Source organism: Bufo bufo, chromosome 2 (assembly GCF_905171765.1).
Source record: "Bufo bufo chromosome 2, aBufBuf1.1, whole genome shotgun sequence".
Classification (NCBI taxonomy): Eukaryota; Metazoa; Chordata; class Amphibia; order Anura; family Bufonidae; genus Bufo; species Bufo bufo.
In genome coordinates this window covers 525,795,530-525,814,229 of record NC_053390.1, presented here as the reverse complement: position 1 = coordinate 525,814,229, position 18,700 = coordinate 525,795,530, and the positions used below count along the sequence as shown (strand labels likewise).

At 46.6% G+C, this 18,700-nt stretch overlaps 1 protein-coding gene across 2 annotated transcripts in view; it reads left to right on the top strand.

Moving 5' to 3' along the window:
* Positions 1-620: 620 nt before the first annotated feature.
* The window catches only part of RASGEF1B (RasGEF domain family member 1B), a 54,762-nt gene continuing 36,682 nt past the window's right edge, over positions 621-18,700 (top strand). Inside the window, exons 1-3 of one of the 2 annotated variants that reach the window (XM_040417935.1) lie at positions 621-832; positions 15,111-15,293; positions 18,185-18,307. In XM_040417935.1, coding sequence (XP_040273869.1) covers positions 15,117-15,293; positions 18,185-18,307 — 300 coding nt within the window. In that variant the 5' untranslated portion in view covers positions 621-832; positions 15,111-15,116. The remainder of the gene's footprint in view (positions 833-15,110; positions 15,294-18,184; positions 18,308-18,700) is intronic. The other variant, XM_040417936.1, reaches the window with a different exon arrangement.

The window sequence follows — 18,700 nt, the reverse complement described above, 5'->3', positions numbered from 1 at the left end:
CTATTTTTACACCAAAAGCTGGCGAAAAAATATGCGTAAATACCCCCTATGACTGCAGTAAAAATCTGCATTGCTTACGTGGGGGTTTGTTGCGTCTTTTGCTTTGCAACGGTACAAATCGGCAGCATAAATTGACACGCTGCAGATTTCAAATCCCTACCACGGGTCAGTTTATGCTGCGTTTTTCGTGGATGAGATTCCTTAAGATCTCGCCCACTTTGCTGGTACAGTACAACGCTGCGGATCTGCCGCACGGAAATCCACTGCGTTTCAGTCACATAGCCATTGATGTCAATGGGAATTTCCTTTTTATTTTGTGCTCCATATTACCGGCAGCGCACACTTCTCGTGTTCATGTACTATTACAATAAACTGGAGGTCCTCAGTCCCCTGTGCAGGAATGCTCATTCCCCCCCAGCGTCCCCAGTTCTCTGCAGTCATCAGCCTGTCTCCCCAGTGGCCCTCAGGCTACAACTGGAATGATGGAGGAGGGGGGCTTCCCTGCAGCTGTCTGGGTGGCCGGCCAGTGATCACAATGTCTGGGAAGCAGGGGGCGTTTGTGATGGGAGGAGATGTGTGGAGTAGAAGGGAATATGGAGTCCTCAGCCCTGACGTGTGAGGGAGGAGAAGCAGGAGGAGTGAACTTTGAAAGCAAAGAAACAAGTGCACATTGCTAGGGACAGGCAGTCTGTACACAGCGCTCCGTGCATGGAGCTAGCCCGGCAGCTCTGAGGGAATTCCCGCGCTTTCACCTCAGGATAAGTAATCGGAGCCCCCTGCATGGACGCCGCGTTACCACAGTGATTGTGCTCCGCGTCAGTCAGATTCTCAGGTATGGCTCGTGAGGGGTGTGCAGATAGGTGCTGTGTGCAGATGCTATGGGGGTATAGTTGGGATGACATCATGTCATGGGGATGCTGCAGTGACTGTAATCTGCTCTATTAATGGAGATGATGTGGAAGTATTACTGGTTTGTTTATGGTACACTGGGTCCTGAATGCCACCGCTCCTTCCTACTAGGACACTTTCTTCTAGTCATGGGGAACAGAAGAGGATGACTGAGGTGTTAGTCTCCACGTCTATACAATACCACTTCCTCCACTGCCTTTACTATGTTAAAACCTGAGCATCCTCTTCATTCATATGTTAGGGTCTGGAGACACTTCCCAGTGTATTGGTGGAACCGTTCCCACCATGACCAGTAGTAAATATGAGTACATGTACACGACCGTATCCATATGACTGATACCAGCCGTGTGTCCTCCGCATTTACCTGTTCCGCCCTATGTTAAAAATGCCTTTTCTTGTCCTAAAAAAGGACAAGAATAGGACATATTCTATCCTTTTTCGCAGGACGGCAGAACAGACATACGATGCGGAGAACATACAGTGTGCTGTCTAAATTTTTTTTGTGGCCCCATTGAAGTGAAACTGTCCGCATCCGATCTGCAAAAAATGGAGACCAAAATTACGGTTGTGTGCATGGGGCATTAGGGAATATGTACGGTATTCAGTTCCAAAATGTATAGCTATAAACTTACAGATTAATGGCACGTACCAGTCGAAAAAGTAAACTGTCTTTTGCCAGTTAGGTTCCATTCACACGTCCGCAAGTGTTGTCCGCACCCGTTCCGCAATTCTGTGGAACGGGTGCAGACCCATTTGTTCTCTATGGGGACTGAATAGTTGCGGAGAGCTCCGCATCCGCATTTCCGAAGCGCGGTCCCCATCTTCTGGTCCGCAGCTCCAGGAAAAAAATAGTGTATGTCCTATTCTTGTCCACAATTGCGGACAAGAATAGGCATTTCTATGGGGGGTGCAGGGCCGGGTGCAATTTGCTGATCCGCAATGCACTACGGACGTGTGAATGGACCCTTACAGTGTGTATTCTGAAGGTGATTCTCCAGTATCTGGTCACCGAGGGGTTGTGGCGCTAAGTAGAGCACAACAGATGCCTAAAGGATGTGGCAAAACATTTTTGGCTAAAGGCAAAGGCACAGTGCGGGTTGGTGTGGATGGTTGTGGTAAGAATACTCCTTTAAACTGAGGTGGGGGAGAAGCATCTGCCAGACCACAAATGGTACCACGCATGTCTGGCGAGACGGTGATCACTTGGCTAAAGTTGAAGCATATTTTGGCGTGCAGAATGCTCGTATTGGGCACCAAAAAAAGCTTCCTATCGTTTTCAAAGGGCATACCTGGTGTCATTCATACGGCACATATTTTTACTTGAAGGAAACTTCAAGAAGCAGCATGTCACCCCATCGAAGAGTTTTATTGTGGCAATATAATCATTGAGAAGAAAAAAGTCATCAGCGATGCCAAAAATCAGATGTAATCTGCCTCCAAAATCCAGCATGGAAACAAGTTGATTTTGGAGACCAATTTAGTGTCTCAAAATCCATCCAGAAGCCCACCACAAAGGATCTTCTGGGATTCAATGACCTCATAGTTAGCAGGTCCCATTGTTATTGGAGGGTGGTAGCCCTGACTTGTGACATCTGTGCCCAGCCTTACTCTTCACAGATCTTCTAAAAGTAATGTATGATCTCTGGCCAGTATTTATTCTTGCGTTCAATGAAAAATGAGGACAGCCGGTGACTCAGTCTCCGTCCTTTGGCTTCTTATTAGCTTTTGTATTTGCATTATGTCTTCAGCACAGATGAATGAATACATGGAAACCCCTGCTTGATCTTTGTGGAGCTAATGAATGGCTTGTGTCATGGTGTGGGTGAGAGGACTTTACACAAGAAGGTCCGGGCTGGATTCTTTCAGACAAGGAGAATGAGCTTTGGCAATTGTGTTTCTCCACAAACAAGAGGTCTCTTCCAAATCTCCATTAAAGCTTGGATCCCCTCAGGATGAGCACCGATTAGAAGCTCTCCTGATAATTGCAGATAAATTAGCATTTGGGGACTTTTTAAAAGCCATCAAAATAGTAGAAGATGAAGGTGTTTTTCGAAGCTGGAGAATCTGATGTAGTAAAGCTGGCCTTAGGCTACTTTTACACTTGCATGCAGACCGGAAAACTGGATCCGTTTTGCCGGAAAACTTGGTGCCGGATCGGGAATTAATGCATTTCAATGGAAAATAATGCTGGATCTGGCATTCCGGCAAGTGTTCCGGAATTTTGGACGGAGAAAATAGTACATCATGCTGCAGTATTTTCTCCAGTCAAATACCGTAAGAGGGACTGAACTGAAGACATCCTGATGCATACTGAACGGATTGCTCTCCATTCAGAATGCATCAGGATAAGGCCTCATGCACACAGCCGTTTTTGGTCCGCATCCGAGCCGCAGTTTTTGCCGCTTTGATGCGAACCCATTCACTTCAATGGGGCCGCAAAAGATGCGGACATCACTCTGTGTGCTTTCCGCATCCGTTGCTCTGTTCCGTGGCCCCGCAAAAAAAAACATGTCCTATTCTTGTCCGCGCTTTGCGGACAAGAATAGGCAGTTATATTAAAGGCTGTCCTGCTCTTCCCTTTTTTTATTTTTATTTTTTCTTCCGGTATTGAGCCACTGTGACGGAACTCAATACCGGAAAACTTTAATGCTAGTGTGGCGGTACCCTTAGATGTTTTTTGTGACTTATCTTCAGCGTTAAAGAGAACCTGTCACCTCCCAAAAACATACCAAGCCGCCAGCAGCATGTTTGTAACAATCATTTTCTTCCTGCAGGCAGATGAAGTAAAAGCTGCAAAAACGATCTTTAGTCGCCTGCCGGTGCTCTTCTCTAGTCAGGCTTGAAGTCACGGAGGCAGCGGCCTCCTTGCTTCAAGTGATGGTAACCGCGTCCCCTTCGCTGTGACTGACAGCCGGCTGTCGGGCATAAGCGCTGTCGGTTACAGTGAAGGGGACGCGGTTACCTTGACTTGAAGCATGTGAGGAGAAGTGTGCGGGCAGGGGATAAAAGAATGTTTTCAGAGCTTTTGTTTCATCTGCCTTCAGGAAGAAAACGATTGTCAGAAACACACTGCTGACTACTCTCAGGTACTGCTGGCGGCTTGAGATGGTTTTGGGAGGTGACAGGTTCCCTTTAAGTTGACCATGGACCTTTTGGATAGCTGTCATCTGGAGGTCCTGCTGAAGTTGGTTTGGCCAACGTTAATCTAATATGTCTGTAGACTTGTAGACAGACACAGGGCAGTCTCTGGATGTGTTCAGTGAAGACCAGAGGTGGATCCTAAACGTTTAATAGAACCTGTCAGGTTTAACATGGAATCTGAACTGAAGGCGGCATGTTATAGAGCAGGAAGAGCTGAGCAGATTGATGTATAGTTTTATAGGAAAAGATTCAGTTTAGGGTCCATTCACAGGTCCGCATCCGTTCCGCAATATTGGGAACGGGTGCGGACCCATTCATTCTCTATGGGGCCGGAAGAGATGCGGAGAGCACACTATGTGCTCTCCGCATTTCCGGAATGCGGCCCCGAGCTTCCGGGCTTCGGCCCTGCAAAAAATTAGAATATGTCCTATTCTTGTCCGCAATTGCGGACAAGAATAGGCAGTTCTATGGGGGGTGCTGACTGGGTGTATTGCGGATCTGCAATACACCACGGACTTGTGAATGGACCCTAACCTGTAATTTATACACTTCAATTCCTGCTCATTCTGGGCTTTGAAGTCAGGGAGGTGGTCCTATCAGTGACTGACAGCCTTCCCTCTATGGCTGTGTATACAGAGAGAGCTGTCAATCACTGACTGAAGACAAGGAGACGGTCCTATCAGTGACTGACAGCCTTCCCTCTATGACTGTGTATACAGAGATAGATGTCAGTCACTGACTGAAGACAAGGAGGAGGTCCTATCAGTGACTGACAGCCTTCCCTCTATGACTGTGTATACAGAGAGAGCTGTCAATCACTGACTGAAGACAAGGAGACGGTCCTATCAGTGACTGACAGCCTTCCCTCTATGACTGTGTATACAGAGAGAGCTGTCAGGACCGTCTCCTTGTCTTCAGTCAGTGACTGACAGCTCTCTCTGTATACACAGTCATAGAGGGAAGGCTGTCAGTCACTGATAGGACCGTCTCCTTGTCTTCAGTCAGTGACTATCAGTGACTGACAGCCTTCCCTCTATGACTGTGTATACAGAGATAGCTGTCAATCACTGACTGAAGACAAGGAGACGGTCCTATCAGTGACTGACAGCCTTCCCTCTATGACTGTGTATACAGAGATAGCTGTCAGTCACTGACTGAAGACAAGGAGGCGGTCCTATCAGGGACTGACAGCCTTCCCTCTATGGCTGTGTATACACAGATAGCTGTCAATCACTGACTGAAGACAAGGAGGCGGTCCTATCAGTGACTGACAGCCTTCCCTCTATGGCTGTGTATACAGAGATAGCTGTCAGTCACTGACTGAAGACAAGGAGGCGGTCCTATCAGTGACTGACAGCCTTCCCTCTATGGCTGTGTATACAGAGATAGCTGTCAGTCACTGACTGAAGACAAGGAGGCGGTCCTATCAGTGACTGACAGCCTTCCCTCTATGGCTGTGTATACAGAGATAGCTGTCAGTCACTGACTGAAGACAAGGAGACGGTCCTATCAGTGACTGACAGCCTTCCCTCTATGGCTGTGTATACACAGATAGCTGTCAATCACTGACTGAAGACAAGGAGGCGGTCCTATCAGTGACTGACAGCCTTCCCTCTATGACTGTGTATACAGAGATAGCTGTCAGTCACTGACTGAAGACAAGGAGGAGGTCCTATCAGTGACTGACAGCCTTCCCTCTATGACTGTGTATGCAGAGAGAGCCATCACTGACTGAAGACAAGGAGACGGTCCTATCAGTGACTGACAGCCTTCCCTCTATGACTGTGTATACAGAGATAGCTGTCACTCCTTTTCTGAAGACAAGGAGGAGGTCCTATCAGTGACTGACAGCCTTCCCTCTATGGCTGTGTATACAGAGATAGCTGTCAGTCACTGACTGAAGACAAGGAGGAGGTCCTATCAGTGACTGACAGCCTTCCCTCTATGACTGTGTATACAGAGATAGCTGTCAATCACTGACTGAAGACAAGGAGACGGTCCTATCAGTGACTGACAGCCTTCCCTCTATGACTGTGTATACAGAGATAGCTGTCAGTCACTGACTGAAGACAAGGAGACGGTCCTATCAGTGATGACAGCCTTCCCTCTATGACTGTGTATACAGAGATAGCTGTCAGTCACTGACTGAAGACAAGGAGACGGTCCTATCAGTGACTGACAGCCTTCCCTCTATGACTGTGTATACAGAGATAGCTGTCAGTCACTGACTGAAGACAAGGAGACGGTCCTATCAGTGACTGACAGCCTTCCCTCTATGACTGCGTATACAGAGATAGCTGTCAGTCACTGACTGAAGACAAGGAGGAGGTCCTATCAGTGACTGACAGTCTCCCCTCTATGACTGTGTATACAGAGATAGCTGTCAGTCACTGACTGAAGACAAGGAGGAGGTCCTATCAGTGACTGACAGCCTTCCCTCTATGACTGCGTATACAGAGAGAGCTGTCAGTCACTGACTGAAGACAAGGAGGAGGTCCTATCAGTGACTGACAGCCTTCCCTCTCTGGCTGTGTATACAGAGATAGCTGTCAGTCACTGACTGAAGACAAGGAGACGGTCCTATCAGTGACTGACAGCCTTCCCTCTATGGCTGTGTATACAGAGATAGCTGTCAGTCACTGACTGAAGACAAGGAGACGGTCCTATCAGTGACTGACAGCCTTCCCTCTATGACTGTGTATACAGAGATAGCTGTCAGTCACTGACTGCAGACAAGGAGATGGTCCTATCAGTGACTGACAGCCTCCCCTCTATGACTGTGTATACAGAGATAGCTGTCAGTCACTGACTGAAGACAAGGAGACGGTCCTATCAGTGACTGACAGCCTTCCCTCTATGGCTGTGTATACAGAGAGAGCTGTCAGTCACTGATAGGACCGTCTTCTTCAGTTCAAAGCCCAGAATAAGCAGGAATTTAAATGTATAAATGACAGGTTATACTGAATCTTTTCCCATAAGACTATAGATCAATCTTTTGAGCTTCTCCTGCTCTATAACATGCTGCTGGCAGATTACACTGCGTTTTCAGGTTACTCCTCCAATGCTATTTTGTCTCGTTAGTCTGACCAGACAAGCTTCAAAACTCCCATTGTGGGTCAGTGGAAGAATGGAGATGGTTGGTGGCACAGTTTGGAAGGAGTACACTGGGACAGTGCCACCCAGTGGTGACTAGTGGAGTGGTAGTGTAGAGCGCTTTGATTCTTGCAATTATTCAATGCATGGTTTTGAATAAGGAGAATGGATAATTTACTAAAGGGCAAACCAGCATGAAGCTTTGTAAAGTAGGGCTCAGCTCTTCTGTGGGCGAGGAGATCCACAGCATGCCAGGTCTATAATATACCAGACACCCGTTTCCTGACAATTACAGGGTATAGAACAATTGCATCCTTGTGGAGAAGAGAAACCATACATACTCTGGTGGGATCCCTGCTCGCGCTCCTCTTGGAGAGGATTAATTCACTGCCGCTCCTGTTGGATACGTTGTGACCCCTGATACTAATCCAATGCAGACTTAATCGGGAGCAAATCCTGTAATATTCTACATCCTATAAGCTGCATATGGGCTGCTGGTGGAGTCTCATCCTGTGATGGGTGACTTCATGGAGATATAACAAAATGCTGATTTCGGAGGTTACACATGATCATGCCTATAGCGCCCCCATCCTTTTGTTCTTGAGGAGATATGGATGCTGTCCGTGTGCATCCCGCACTTTTTGCAGGCAACATGTCTATTCTTGCGAAACAGACAAGAATAGGACATGTTCATTTGCAGCTCGGCCGCATATGGATGACATCCGTGTGCTGTCTACATTTTATGCAGCCCCCTAGAAATGAATCTGTCCTCTCGCAATCCACCAAAAATGCAGATTGGATGCAGACCGAAAATACGGTCATGAGTGCACCCTTATACCGTCTATTTCACATTGTGAGGGGCGCTGCTTGTGTAAGGGATGTATGTGGCTATGTGCAGCCGATGGTGCGTATGATCAGAAGCTGTTCATCCCCTCTACTAACAGCTAGTGTAGAATAGGGACATGAATGTTTGATGACCCATCTGTGTGTCCGTCTCTGCACGCACTGGGCCCGGGCCAGTCTGCTTTGTATCTCCTCTGTGAAAAGCTTATGGTAGATGGCTTTGGAGTGATCTAACTTCAGAGGTTTACGTTTGAAAGGCCCCAAGAGGACTCTTGGCCTTCGCTGTATGTTGGGAGAAGCTCCAGCAGCACCTCCCTTCACCTTACTAGGAGTAGAAGCTCTAGCTTTCATTAGGTCCACATCCAGTCATCACAATGGAATCAGGATCTGGCTTTTTATAGCGAGCTCGCTTCTCCATAGTGCTGAGCGTAATGATACTGGCACACAGGCCGTCACCTCTCCTGTAACCACTTGCATTCCCCTTGTAATTATAACTGGAGTGCCTATTATGATGTGCCATTCCTTTATTATTCCTGCTAGAAGTCCCAGAAGGGTGATGACAGTTGGGGGTGTGCACAGTCTGACACTGGCAAAACTGTTAGGATAGTGTCAGACTGTGCACACACCCCAACTGGTAACGCCCAGCTGGACCTTTTATTGTAGACTGTTAGTTATTAATTCATAACTTCTAGCAGGTATAATAAAGGAATGGCACATCATAGTGATGGATGCTCCAGAATTGTTATTAAAAGGAGGAAGAAAGTAGTTGCTGAAATAGACATGTCAGTAGAGGGCACGGGTCTTATTTAATCCCATTTCTAATGGTGTAGTTCCAGTTCCTAGTCCCTACCTCCAGTTTCTGTCCACCAGCTGCATTGGTGACATAGCAGTTCATGGCATGTGACTGTTGCAGCCAGTCACTGGTCTCAGCAATATATGACACAAAACTGCTACAATGTAGGGTTCTTTCAGGTATCGAAATTTCGATACCCAATCAATACTTTTGTACCGGTTTCGATACGATACCGGGATTTCCATTTTTTTTTTCTTCAATACTGGGCTGCGCAGTCTAGTATTACAGAACATGAGCGCGCTGCTCTCAGCGCGCTCCAAGTTCCCTCAGCAGCACAGGGGAGAAGGAAGCAGACTCTTCCCCCCCCCCCCCCCCCCCCCCCCCCTGTGCTGCGCTGTCAATAAAAAGAGAGGGGCGGGCACACTGCGCCACCATTGTAAGTTAACTTCTAATACAAATACAGGAGGCGGCAGAATCGCATAGCCAGCACCCTGCCTCTATTAGTCACTTTGTCCCCTCCAAAAAATAGGATCGGACTGTTTGATTATGAGCTGGATGTTCCATAAAATGCGGAATGCACGCAGCTTTTTTTGGGTGTTTTTATTTTTTCCGCATGGTATCAAGTATCGCAATACTTTTTTATGGTATCTAAACCGAATCAAAATTTTGGTATCGAAACGACCCTACTGCAGTGGTCACATGTCATTTACAGCTTCTTCACTGATGCAGCCTGTAAAGTGGGAGAGACTGGAGGTGAAGACCGCAGCAGCACTAGCCGAAGGATTAAAGGGGTTATCTAGGGATCTGACTCCAAGACCCCCATCCATCAGCAGTTTGAAGAGGTTATGGCGCTCCATGAGCGCGTAGGCCAGTGACGTCACGTTCATCAGTCACATGACCTAGCTTAAGAGACCACAGCATTAGGCGAGTCAGCGGCCTCTTCTATCAGCTGATCGGGAGTCATACACCCACTGATCTGATATTGATGACCTATCCCCAGTTAACCCCTTCAAGTGATAAGTATTTTTTTTTATGCTATCACATTTGAGGTAGTGGGAGAGTAGTCTTAGAACCTGGGAAACCCTTCAGATATAAAAAATAAATAAATAAAAAATCTTCCTGGGATCTGACCATTCGCTGTAATCTGACCTGTATGAATCCTAGAAGTGAGTGATGTCAGTTCTAACCTTTTAGCTTCTTTCAATGCACTTTTCAAACCTGAACGGGACTCTTTATTTAGTACAGTGTATGCCTTTTTGCGTCCAAGGAGGGGTGACGATGTATGTCCGGTAAGTGTGTCAGATACTAGAGTCATTCCCAGGTCCGCATTATTGTGTCACATGTAACACGTCTGCTTTTTGTAGTTATTTTTGGAGGTTATTTTTCCAGGCTGAGCGGAGTTTGGGTGTAAAATACCACAAGTATGCATGTGCTGCTAACCAGGTGGTCACGGTGCAGTGGCCAACACATGGCTTCTTCCAGTAGCTGGTGATATTTACACTGCCCTGAGACAGTGGCCCTGATTTATCATTATGTTTTTTTCTTTATCTTGGAGTAAATTGCGACTTTTGAGTCATTTTATATTTCTTAATAGTCTGCGAGGGACCAATGTTGTTTTTTGCGTCTACACAGGAGAAGATGAAAATTGAGGCCCTTGCCACTTGCTCTCATTATTTCCCTGAACGTATGGCTTTAGTTGCTCACTTTTCTGTGCTTAAAGGGCTTCTTTCACCCCCCCAACAGCAATTTTCAGTATTGGACTTAATATAATTGCTAATGTACGCAGAGTCCATATATACTCCTCTTACCTCTGGCTGTGCTTTAAAGTCTTCTCTTCCTGGTGTAGGGCTGATGTCATCGGCGCAGGATTTAAGCTGCAGACAGGGCCAGCGAAAGGAGGAGAGCGCTCACTGGCCCTGTCAATCAAGTGGAGGAGGGAGCGTTTTTTTTAGACCGAGCATGCGGCGGCTACCTGCAAGTCCGGACACATTCACTTCAATGGGGCTGTGCAGATGAGTGGTGATTTTCACGCATTACTTGTGCGTTGCGTGAAAATCGCAGCATGTTCTATATTCTGCTTTTTTCACGCCACGCAGGCGCCATAGAAATGAATGGGTCTGTGTGAAAATTGCAAGCATCCGCAAGCAAGTGCAAATGCGGTGCGATTTTTCACGCATGGTTGCTAGGGGATGAAAGCAACCCCGGACCCCATTAAAGTGTATTCACTGTATTATTTTCCCTTATAACATGGTTATAAGGGAAAATAGCATTTTTAATACAGAATGCTTACTAAAATGTGGATTGAGGGGTTAAAAAAAATAAAATAAAAAATAACTCCCCTCATCCTCTTGTTCGCGCAGCCGGCATAGTCTTCTTTCAGGACCTTTGACGTAATTGATCCTTCTATCTTCATTCAGCAGGACCTGCGCTGACGTCACCACGTGGTGAGCGCGATTACGTCATCAAAGGTCCTTTTGCAGGTCCTGAAAGAAGACTAAGCCGGCAGCGCAAACAAGTGGATGAGGTGAGTTAATTTTTATTTATTTAACCCCTCAAGGCACATTTTACTTTAGTAAGCATTCTGTATAAGGAATGCTATTATTAATAAAATGAATAGAACACCTAACCCAAGTCTGAACTTCAGTGAAGAAATCCGGGTTATGGTCTGGGTACCACAGTCAGTTTTTTTTCTCACGCGCGCGTGCAAAACGCATTGCACTCACACGGCAAAAACTGAACATTGGAACTCAATGGCAGACAAAACTGACTGAAATTGCGTGCCTACGGGGAGCGAATCCGGGACGCCCGTCTGAAAGAGGCCGAACTGTCTTGATGGCCACTTGAGATGAATGCAGGCGTTTGGGCATGGATTTATTATGAAGTATAGCAATGAGTTCACTACTTGAATCCTGCCTTTGTAGTTGCCCTTTAGTCAGTAGTGTGGCTTCTGTAAGGCTATGTTCACATCTGCAGCACTAGATCCAGCAGGCTGGATTCTCCAGTTCACCACCAGATCCCCATTGACTATAATAGGTTACGGCAGTCATCCAGCCACTTTTCGGCTTTCAGATAGATAAAACCATTGCATGCAAAGGTTTTTTGTCCCGCAGACAGCCAGCGTATGTGCAAGAACAGGCTCCCCGTATAGCCTGCTGGATATTCCACCGCAGCACAGAAGATATTAGGAGGGAATTATCAAAACCGGTGCGAAGGGAAAACCGGTTTAGTTGCCCATAGCAACCAATCAGATTTGATCCTTTCATTTCCCAAAATGAAAAGTAGGATCCGATTGGTTGCTTTGAGAAACTAAGCCAGTCCTGTATAAATGTCCCCAATAGTGTAGAGTGTATTCTTATTGATGTGCGGTGGCACACGGCAGTTATGATCTTGATTCGCTCTCCAGGCTTTCTCTGCGTCTATTTCCGCCCATCCTCATATTTAGTTATACCGTTCTCAGTGTTTTGTCAGCCAGAGTCTAGTTCTGAGTGCTGTCACAATCTTTCTCGTCCTGTCTAGACATGGAGGTGGAGAGCAAACTGTTTCTGCTGAAGTAAGCGATCTCAGCGTTTCTTTGTACACCCTGTTCTTCCCACGTGAGCCTACAAGGAACTATCCAGTAGTGTCTATGGAGGTGTGCTCGCCTGTCTTGTGAAATCATCCACAATTTGGATCATACGTACTGTTCTGATTCCAACTTCCATAACTGGTAGAGCATGTTCAGAAGCATTGGGAGCTGCCACCTCTCCTGACATCCCAGTGCAATAAGAGCATCTTTTCTCCGAATTCTGTGTTGGGTCATTCCTGTTATTCCACCTGGTATTCATATACATTTCTAGGAATTATAATAGAGGGCTGGCACATCACAGAGTTCTAAGAGAATATGCTCCAGGATTGTCATTGCTATGAAAGCTGATGGATTATTTCCTCTCCATAAATGTGTGATCACTCACCATTAACGGAACAGTGGTCCAGAGCCCCTGTTTCAGGGAGTTTAAATGGAGCAGTAGTAAATTGTAATGCACGTGCACTGCTGCTCTATGGGCTCGACGGAGGTAGTATAGCAGAGTCCAGCCATCTCCAAATGTGTGACCACTGATTCCCTGGAACAGAGGCTCAGGGTCACTGTTGTAGTAATTGTGGGCACCCAGCCATCGTATGGATATATGAGAAATGTGGTTTGGAAGATTTTAAAGCTTCCAGATACCTCAGACACCATCACTGGAAAAGAGTGCGAGATGGAAAACCTAACCTTACTCATGACATCAGGGGGGTCTAATAGCCCCCAGAAAAATGATATGACCAAATGATGGTAGTATGATGAGCACTGCTGTGGGTACTTCCTCATTGCTGGTTACTGTGGAGATGACCACCCCTGCCCTTCTTGGAGTGTCGGGCATTTCCATTCATTTCCTTGTTTGCCAGCGCTCCCCATGGCTCACACATATTTACATATTTCACAATGATCTAGTAATGGCTGATTTGTATATTGACTTAGCTTGTGCACGTGCTGTGTGCTCCTCTGAAGGAAGTGTGTAGCAATCGCTCCTGTCTCTGCCGTCAGCTTGTGGAGAAGGAATGGGAATGCACATCATGATCCACCAGAAGAACAGAAAACAAACCAGAATAAGTTCCTTTTGTGGAGGACTTTTCCTCCCGTCTAAAATAACGGATCTCAGATGGAAATGGCTAAAACGGATGCAAAATGAGTACAACGGCTGCTCAAAATAAAGGATCCGTTTTTTTTGTTTGTTTTCTGATCTTCTGACTGGTCAGAACAGAAAACGTAACGGTGATGGGAACCTTTTGGATGTTGTTTTGTAGTTTTCAGCTTTTTAATGTACCTCATTCATTGCTAGTATTTCACTAGAACGAGACAATTGGGTAGATGCTGCACTTAACCTGGACACTGTAGGTTGGTTTGATTTGAAAGCTACTAATCTGTAGACGTTGCCAGTCTTCCTATAATAGAGCGAAGCGCCAGCAAGCGGCTCCTATTCTATTACCGTGAACGAAGCTTTATGTAAATTCCCCTCGCAGGCAAATGCAGTCTTCATACGTGGTCCATGAGATACTGCGCTGACTTCAAAGCGCTCTGAGCAGAGATGACATTTCTGTCTGCGCATGAGACATATACTTACTGACACCAGAGCTTCATAGTCACGCAATTGTGGCTGGCTGAAGTCCATGGAAGAGCTGGCCAGCCCCGCAGCTATCACTATTTTTTTTAATCTCTTAAGATATATATAATTTTTTGGGCCTCCTGACTCTCCTTCCCGACATGATGTTGGGAAGGAAGGGGCATATTGAATTTGAACACTCAACCCCTTTGTTCTCATGGTGTACATTAGAAATCCTTCTTGGTTTTTATTTTCTATTCTGATACAGGGCTCAGACATTTATGCTGAGGTTATTGGGTCTGATGTTTAGACCTGGCTTACCCAGGAGGATTATTCTGGCGAGAAGGATCTCACATAGGAAACATGTATTTGTCCCTTTGCTCTTCTGCACTTCTAATGACCAGTCAGACCGCCTTGTCCCCATTCCCCAGCTGTCTAATCTCGGGAAGAATGTCTCATTTCATACTTGGCCCTGAATCTATCTGGCTGTAAAACAGTTGGGCTCCTTATATCACGGTAAGCTGAGGCTCGTGTCTTATTCAGGCCCCATCCCACAGCTGAGCAGATGTGGAACACAACTTCCCGTTTTTTATAAATGACCATAAGCCTTCCTCTTACTTTAATGCAAATATTAGTTTGTAGGAGAGAATAATACGGGTCACGAGTGGTGTGTCGCGGACTTTGGATCTTTCGGATTGTTTGCTCGCTGAGGCGTGTCGTTCTTGAGTAGATCTGAATAAGTCTGTTGTTTGCGGCCAGAAGCTTGAAGTGTGTGAGTGGTGCATTTTGTCCCCAGGAATCCGGCTAATAACTTAGTAGTCTCCCCCCACCAAGCGCTCATTGTGACCTCCTTTGTTGAGAGATATGCCATACAGATGGAAGGAAAGTACTTAGCTGCAGGCTGTTACTTCGCTCAGATGTCTGCTTTGGGGTATTGTCCACCATCCAAACCGAGCTTCTTTTAGAGAACAGCCTCATAAAGGGGGTAGGATGCTGCATCTGTTCCTTTAGAATTGAGAACAAGTAGATGCTAATGCACCTCGGTGAGTTATTTTTTTTCCATTTTTTCATTGCCTCAAGCTGTTGTGTCCTTTTGTGTTTCTTCAGAAATTCTGAGTAAACTTACATGAACTCTCCAGAGAAGATCTGATGAAGCAAATGTGAGAGGGCTTGTAGTGGCCATACATTTATGTATTTTTCTTCTTTGTTTACAGGAACGAATGCCGCAAACTCCAGGTTTGGTAGCCATGTTTGACAGTGGTACTTTCAACCGGAACTTGTATCCGTCCAAAGAAGAGAGTTGTTCGGACCTGTACTACCAAGATAACAACTTGCTGTCTGGATCCCTTGAAGCCCTCATCCAGCACTTGGTGCCCAGCGTTGATTACTATCCGGATGTAAGTTGAAGGAGGCCGAAAATAAATCTGTTGTCAAGCATGCAATTTCACACTTTGGATGCAGACATAGGAAACGTTCTCAGCACAGGAAACATGAAGATAGCTTATCTCTGTAACACTTGGGCTGGCAGACACAAGCAGTTATTGGCTTTGTATGGCTTTTTCTTTCAATAAATCGCATAAAGCTATAAATCAATAATTTCCATTCAGTTGTGGTAGAACTCTGTACAAGGAATAACCAGCTCAACCAATACAAAGGGAGTCACAAGTAGAAAAGTTTCTTATAGTAGAATGTAGGTGGCCATACGACTAAGGCTACTTTCACACTCGCGTTTTGGTTTTCCGTTTGTGAGATCCGTTCAGGGCTCTCACAAGCGGTCCAAAACGGATCAGTTTTTGCCCTAATGCATTCTGAATGGAAAAGGATCTCCTCAAAATGCATCAGTTTGCCTCCGTTCAGTCTCCATTCCGCTCTGGAGGGGGATGCCAAAACACTGCTTTTCTGATGAAACTGAGCCAAACGGATCCGCCCTGGCACACAAGGTAAGTCAATGGGGACGGATCTGTTTTCTATGACACAATCTGGCACAATAGAAAACTGATCCGTCCCCCATTGACTTTCAACGGTGTTCAAGACGGATCCGTCTTGGCTATAGAAGACATAATATAAACGGATCCGTTCTGAACGGATGCAGACGGTTGTATTATCTGAACGGATCCGTCCATGATGGATCTGCACAAAACACAAGTGTGAAAGTCGCCTTAGGCTGGGTTCACACCTGAGCGTTTTACAGCGCGTTCCGACGCGCTGTAAAACGCTCAACAGGCAAGAACCAATGATCCCCTATGGGCATGGTTCTCATCTGAGCGTTTTACAGCGCGTACGAACTCGCTGTAAAACGCCCTACGCCCCAAGAAGTACAGGAGCTTCTTTGGGGCGTATGGTCGCGCATTCCCGTACATAGACTTACGGGAACGCGCGACAATGGGCGTTTGCTAGTTGCCGGAGCCGCGTCTGTACTAGGGTTGGACGATATCAAAAATATTCAGACGATAACGATATTAAAAAAATTTATCGCGATAACGATATATATCGCAATAAATACCCGTTTAAAAGAGAAAAAAGCACAAGGAGACGTTATACTGTATGGGGGGGGCCACAAGGAGACGTTATACTGTATGGGGACAGCCACAAGGAGACGTTATACTGTATGGGGACAGCCACAAGGAGACGTTATACTGTATGGGGACAGCCACAAGGAGACGTTATACTGTATGGGGACAGCCACAAGGAGACGTTATACTGTATGGGGACAGCCACAAGGAGACGTTATACTGTATGGGGACAGCCACAAGGAGACGTTATACTGTATGGGGGGCCACAAGTAGACGTTATACTGTATGGGGGGCCACAAGTAGACGTTATACTGTATGGGGGGCCACAAGTAGACGTTATACTGTATGGGGGCAGCCACAAGTAGGCGTTACACTGTATGGGGGGGCCACAAGGAGGCGTTACACTGTATGGGGGGGGCCACAAGGAGGCGTTACACTGTATGGGGGCAGCCACAAGGAGGCGTTACACTGTATGGGGGCAGCCACAAGGAGGCGTTACACTGTATGGGGGCAGCCACAAGGAGGCGTTACACTGTATGGGGGCAGCCACAAGAAGGCGTTACACTGTATGGGGGGGCCACAAGGAGGCGTTACACTGTATGGGGGGCCACAAGGAGGCGTTACACTGTATGGGGGGGCCACAAGGAGGCGTTACACTGTATGGGGGGGCCACAAGGAGGCGTTACACTGTATGGGGGGGCCACAAGGAGGCGTTACACTGTATGGGGGGGGCCACAAGGAGGCGTTACACTGTATGGGGGGGCCACAAGGAGGCGTTATAATAAGGTCTTGTGGCCACAGGCCACCATACATGCAGTAATACTTTGCGATATACCTTTCCCGCGGCTGCCTCGCTTGTGTGCTCTGATTCTGACATCAGATGCCGGTGGGCAGAGATTTGAATATGGGAGCAAGGAGGAGGGAGAGCCGGGGCCGGCCGCTGCGGGAAGTAGTAAGTTTATAATTTCGTCACCAGAGCACACACTAGTGAGGCAGCTGCAGGAAAAGTCTCTCCAGAGACACCAGTACTCACACAGGGGATCGATTCGCCATCTCCACATATACAATAGAGCCGGTGGGTGACGACGGTGATGATGTCAGATGGTGGGTGGAGACTTGACTAAGGGAGGCGGAGCAAGAAGGAGCCAGGCCAGGAGCGAGAGGAAGTAATGTTACTCAGCGGCAGCGCTATGCAAGGTGCAGCGGCGGGCGGGCGCACGTTTAGAAGCGGTCAGCGCACAATGTGAGCTGACCGCTTTGATGACGTCACAAAATACCGCGGTATTTTGGAAACAGCGATATCGCCATATCGCCGGTTTTTTAATACCGCGGTATATCGTGATACCGGTATATCGCCCAACCCTAGTCTGTACACGCCCGATAAAATCGCGCATACAGAACGCTCCTTCGGTATGCTCAGATGTGAACCCAGCGTCAGAAGATTGTCACCACGACTGACCATCTAATGTGTATGGAGGTGTCCTAACTCCGCTCAAGGTCCTATTCAGGATATAGAAGCCTAGAGCATGTTTGATTTCAACATGCCCAGTCCTTTGTTCTCACAGGAGATAAGCTGATTCCAGAAGTTTCTCTCCGAGGCTGACTTTCCCTTTCAGCAGAGCATTATGTGTATGGAGGGTTAGAAGAAATAGCATTCAGCCGACTGCTGTCTATGGTGTAGGGCCATCTTTCCAGTAGATATTTACATGTACTGTAGACTCTGGCGTTTGCTAAGATTTCTGTATCTGTTAACATTCTGTTGTTTTCCCCCTCAGAGAACATACATCTTTACCTTCCTCCTCAGTTCTCGCCTTTTCATCCATCCTTTTGAATTAATGGCTAAAGTCTGTCATGTTTGTGTAGAGCAGCAGAGGCTAAATGAACCAGGAACTGATAAGGTAAGAGATGACTCCTAGGTCTCAGACTAGTTATACAATAGCTAATTGTCATTTGTTTTAGTATCTGGGATCCGTGTAGATTCACATAGATTGGTTTAATTGGGGTAACAATGCCACTTCATTTTCTATACAACATTGTGCAGTTTTAAAGAAACTTGTCTCTGTGAAATGCAGCGCAGTCTGCAGACAGCATGTTATAGAGCAGCAGGAGCTGAGCAGATTGGTATAGCTTTGTGGGAAAACACTCAGTAAAACTTGTCATTTATACATTTAAAGGGAACCTGTCACCGGAATTTTGTGTATAGAGCTGAGGACATGGGTTGCTAGATGTCCGCTAGTACATCCGCAATACCCAGTCCTCATAGCTCTCTGTGCTTTTATTGTGTAAAAAAA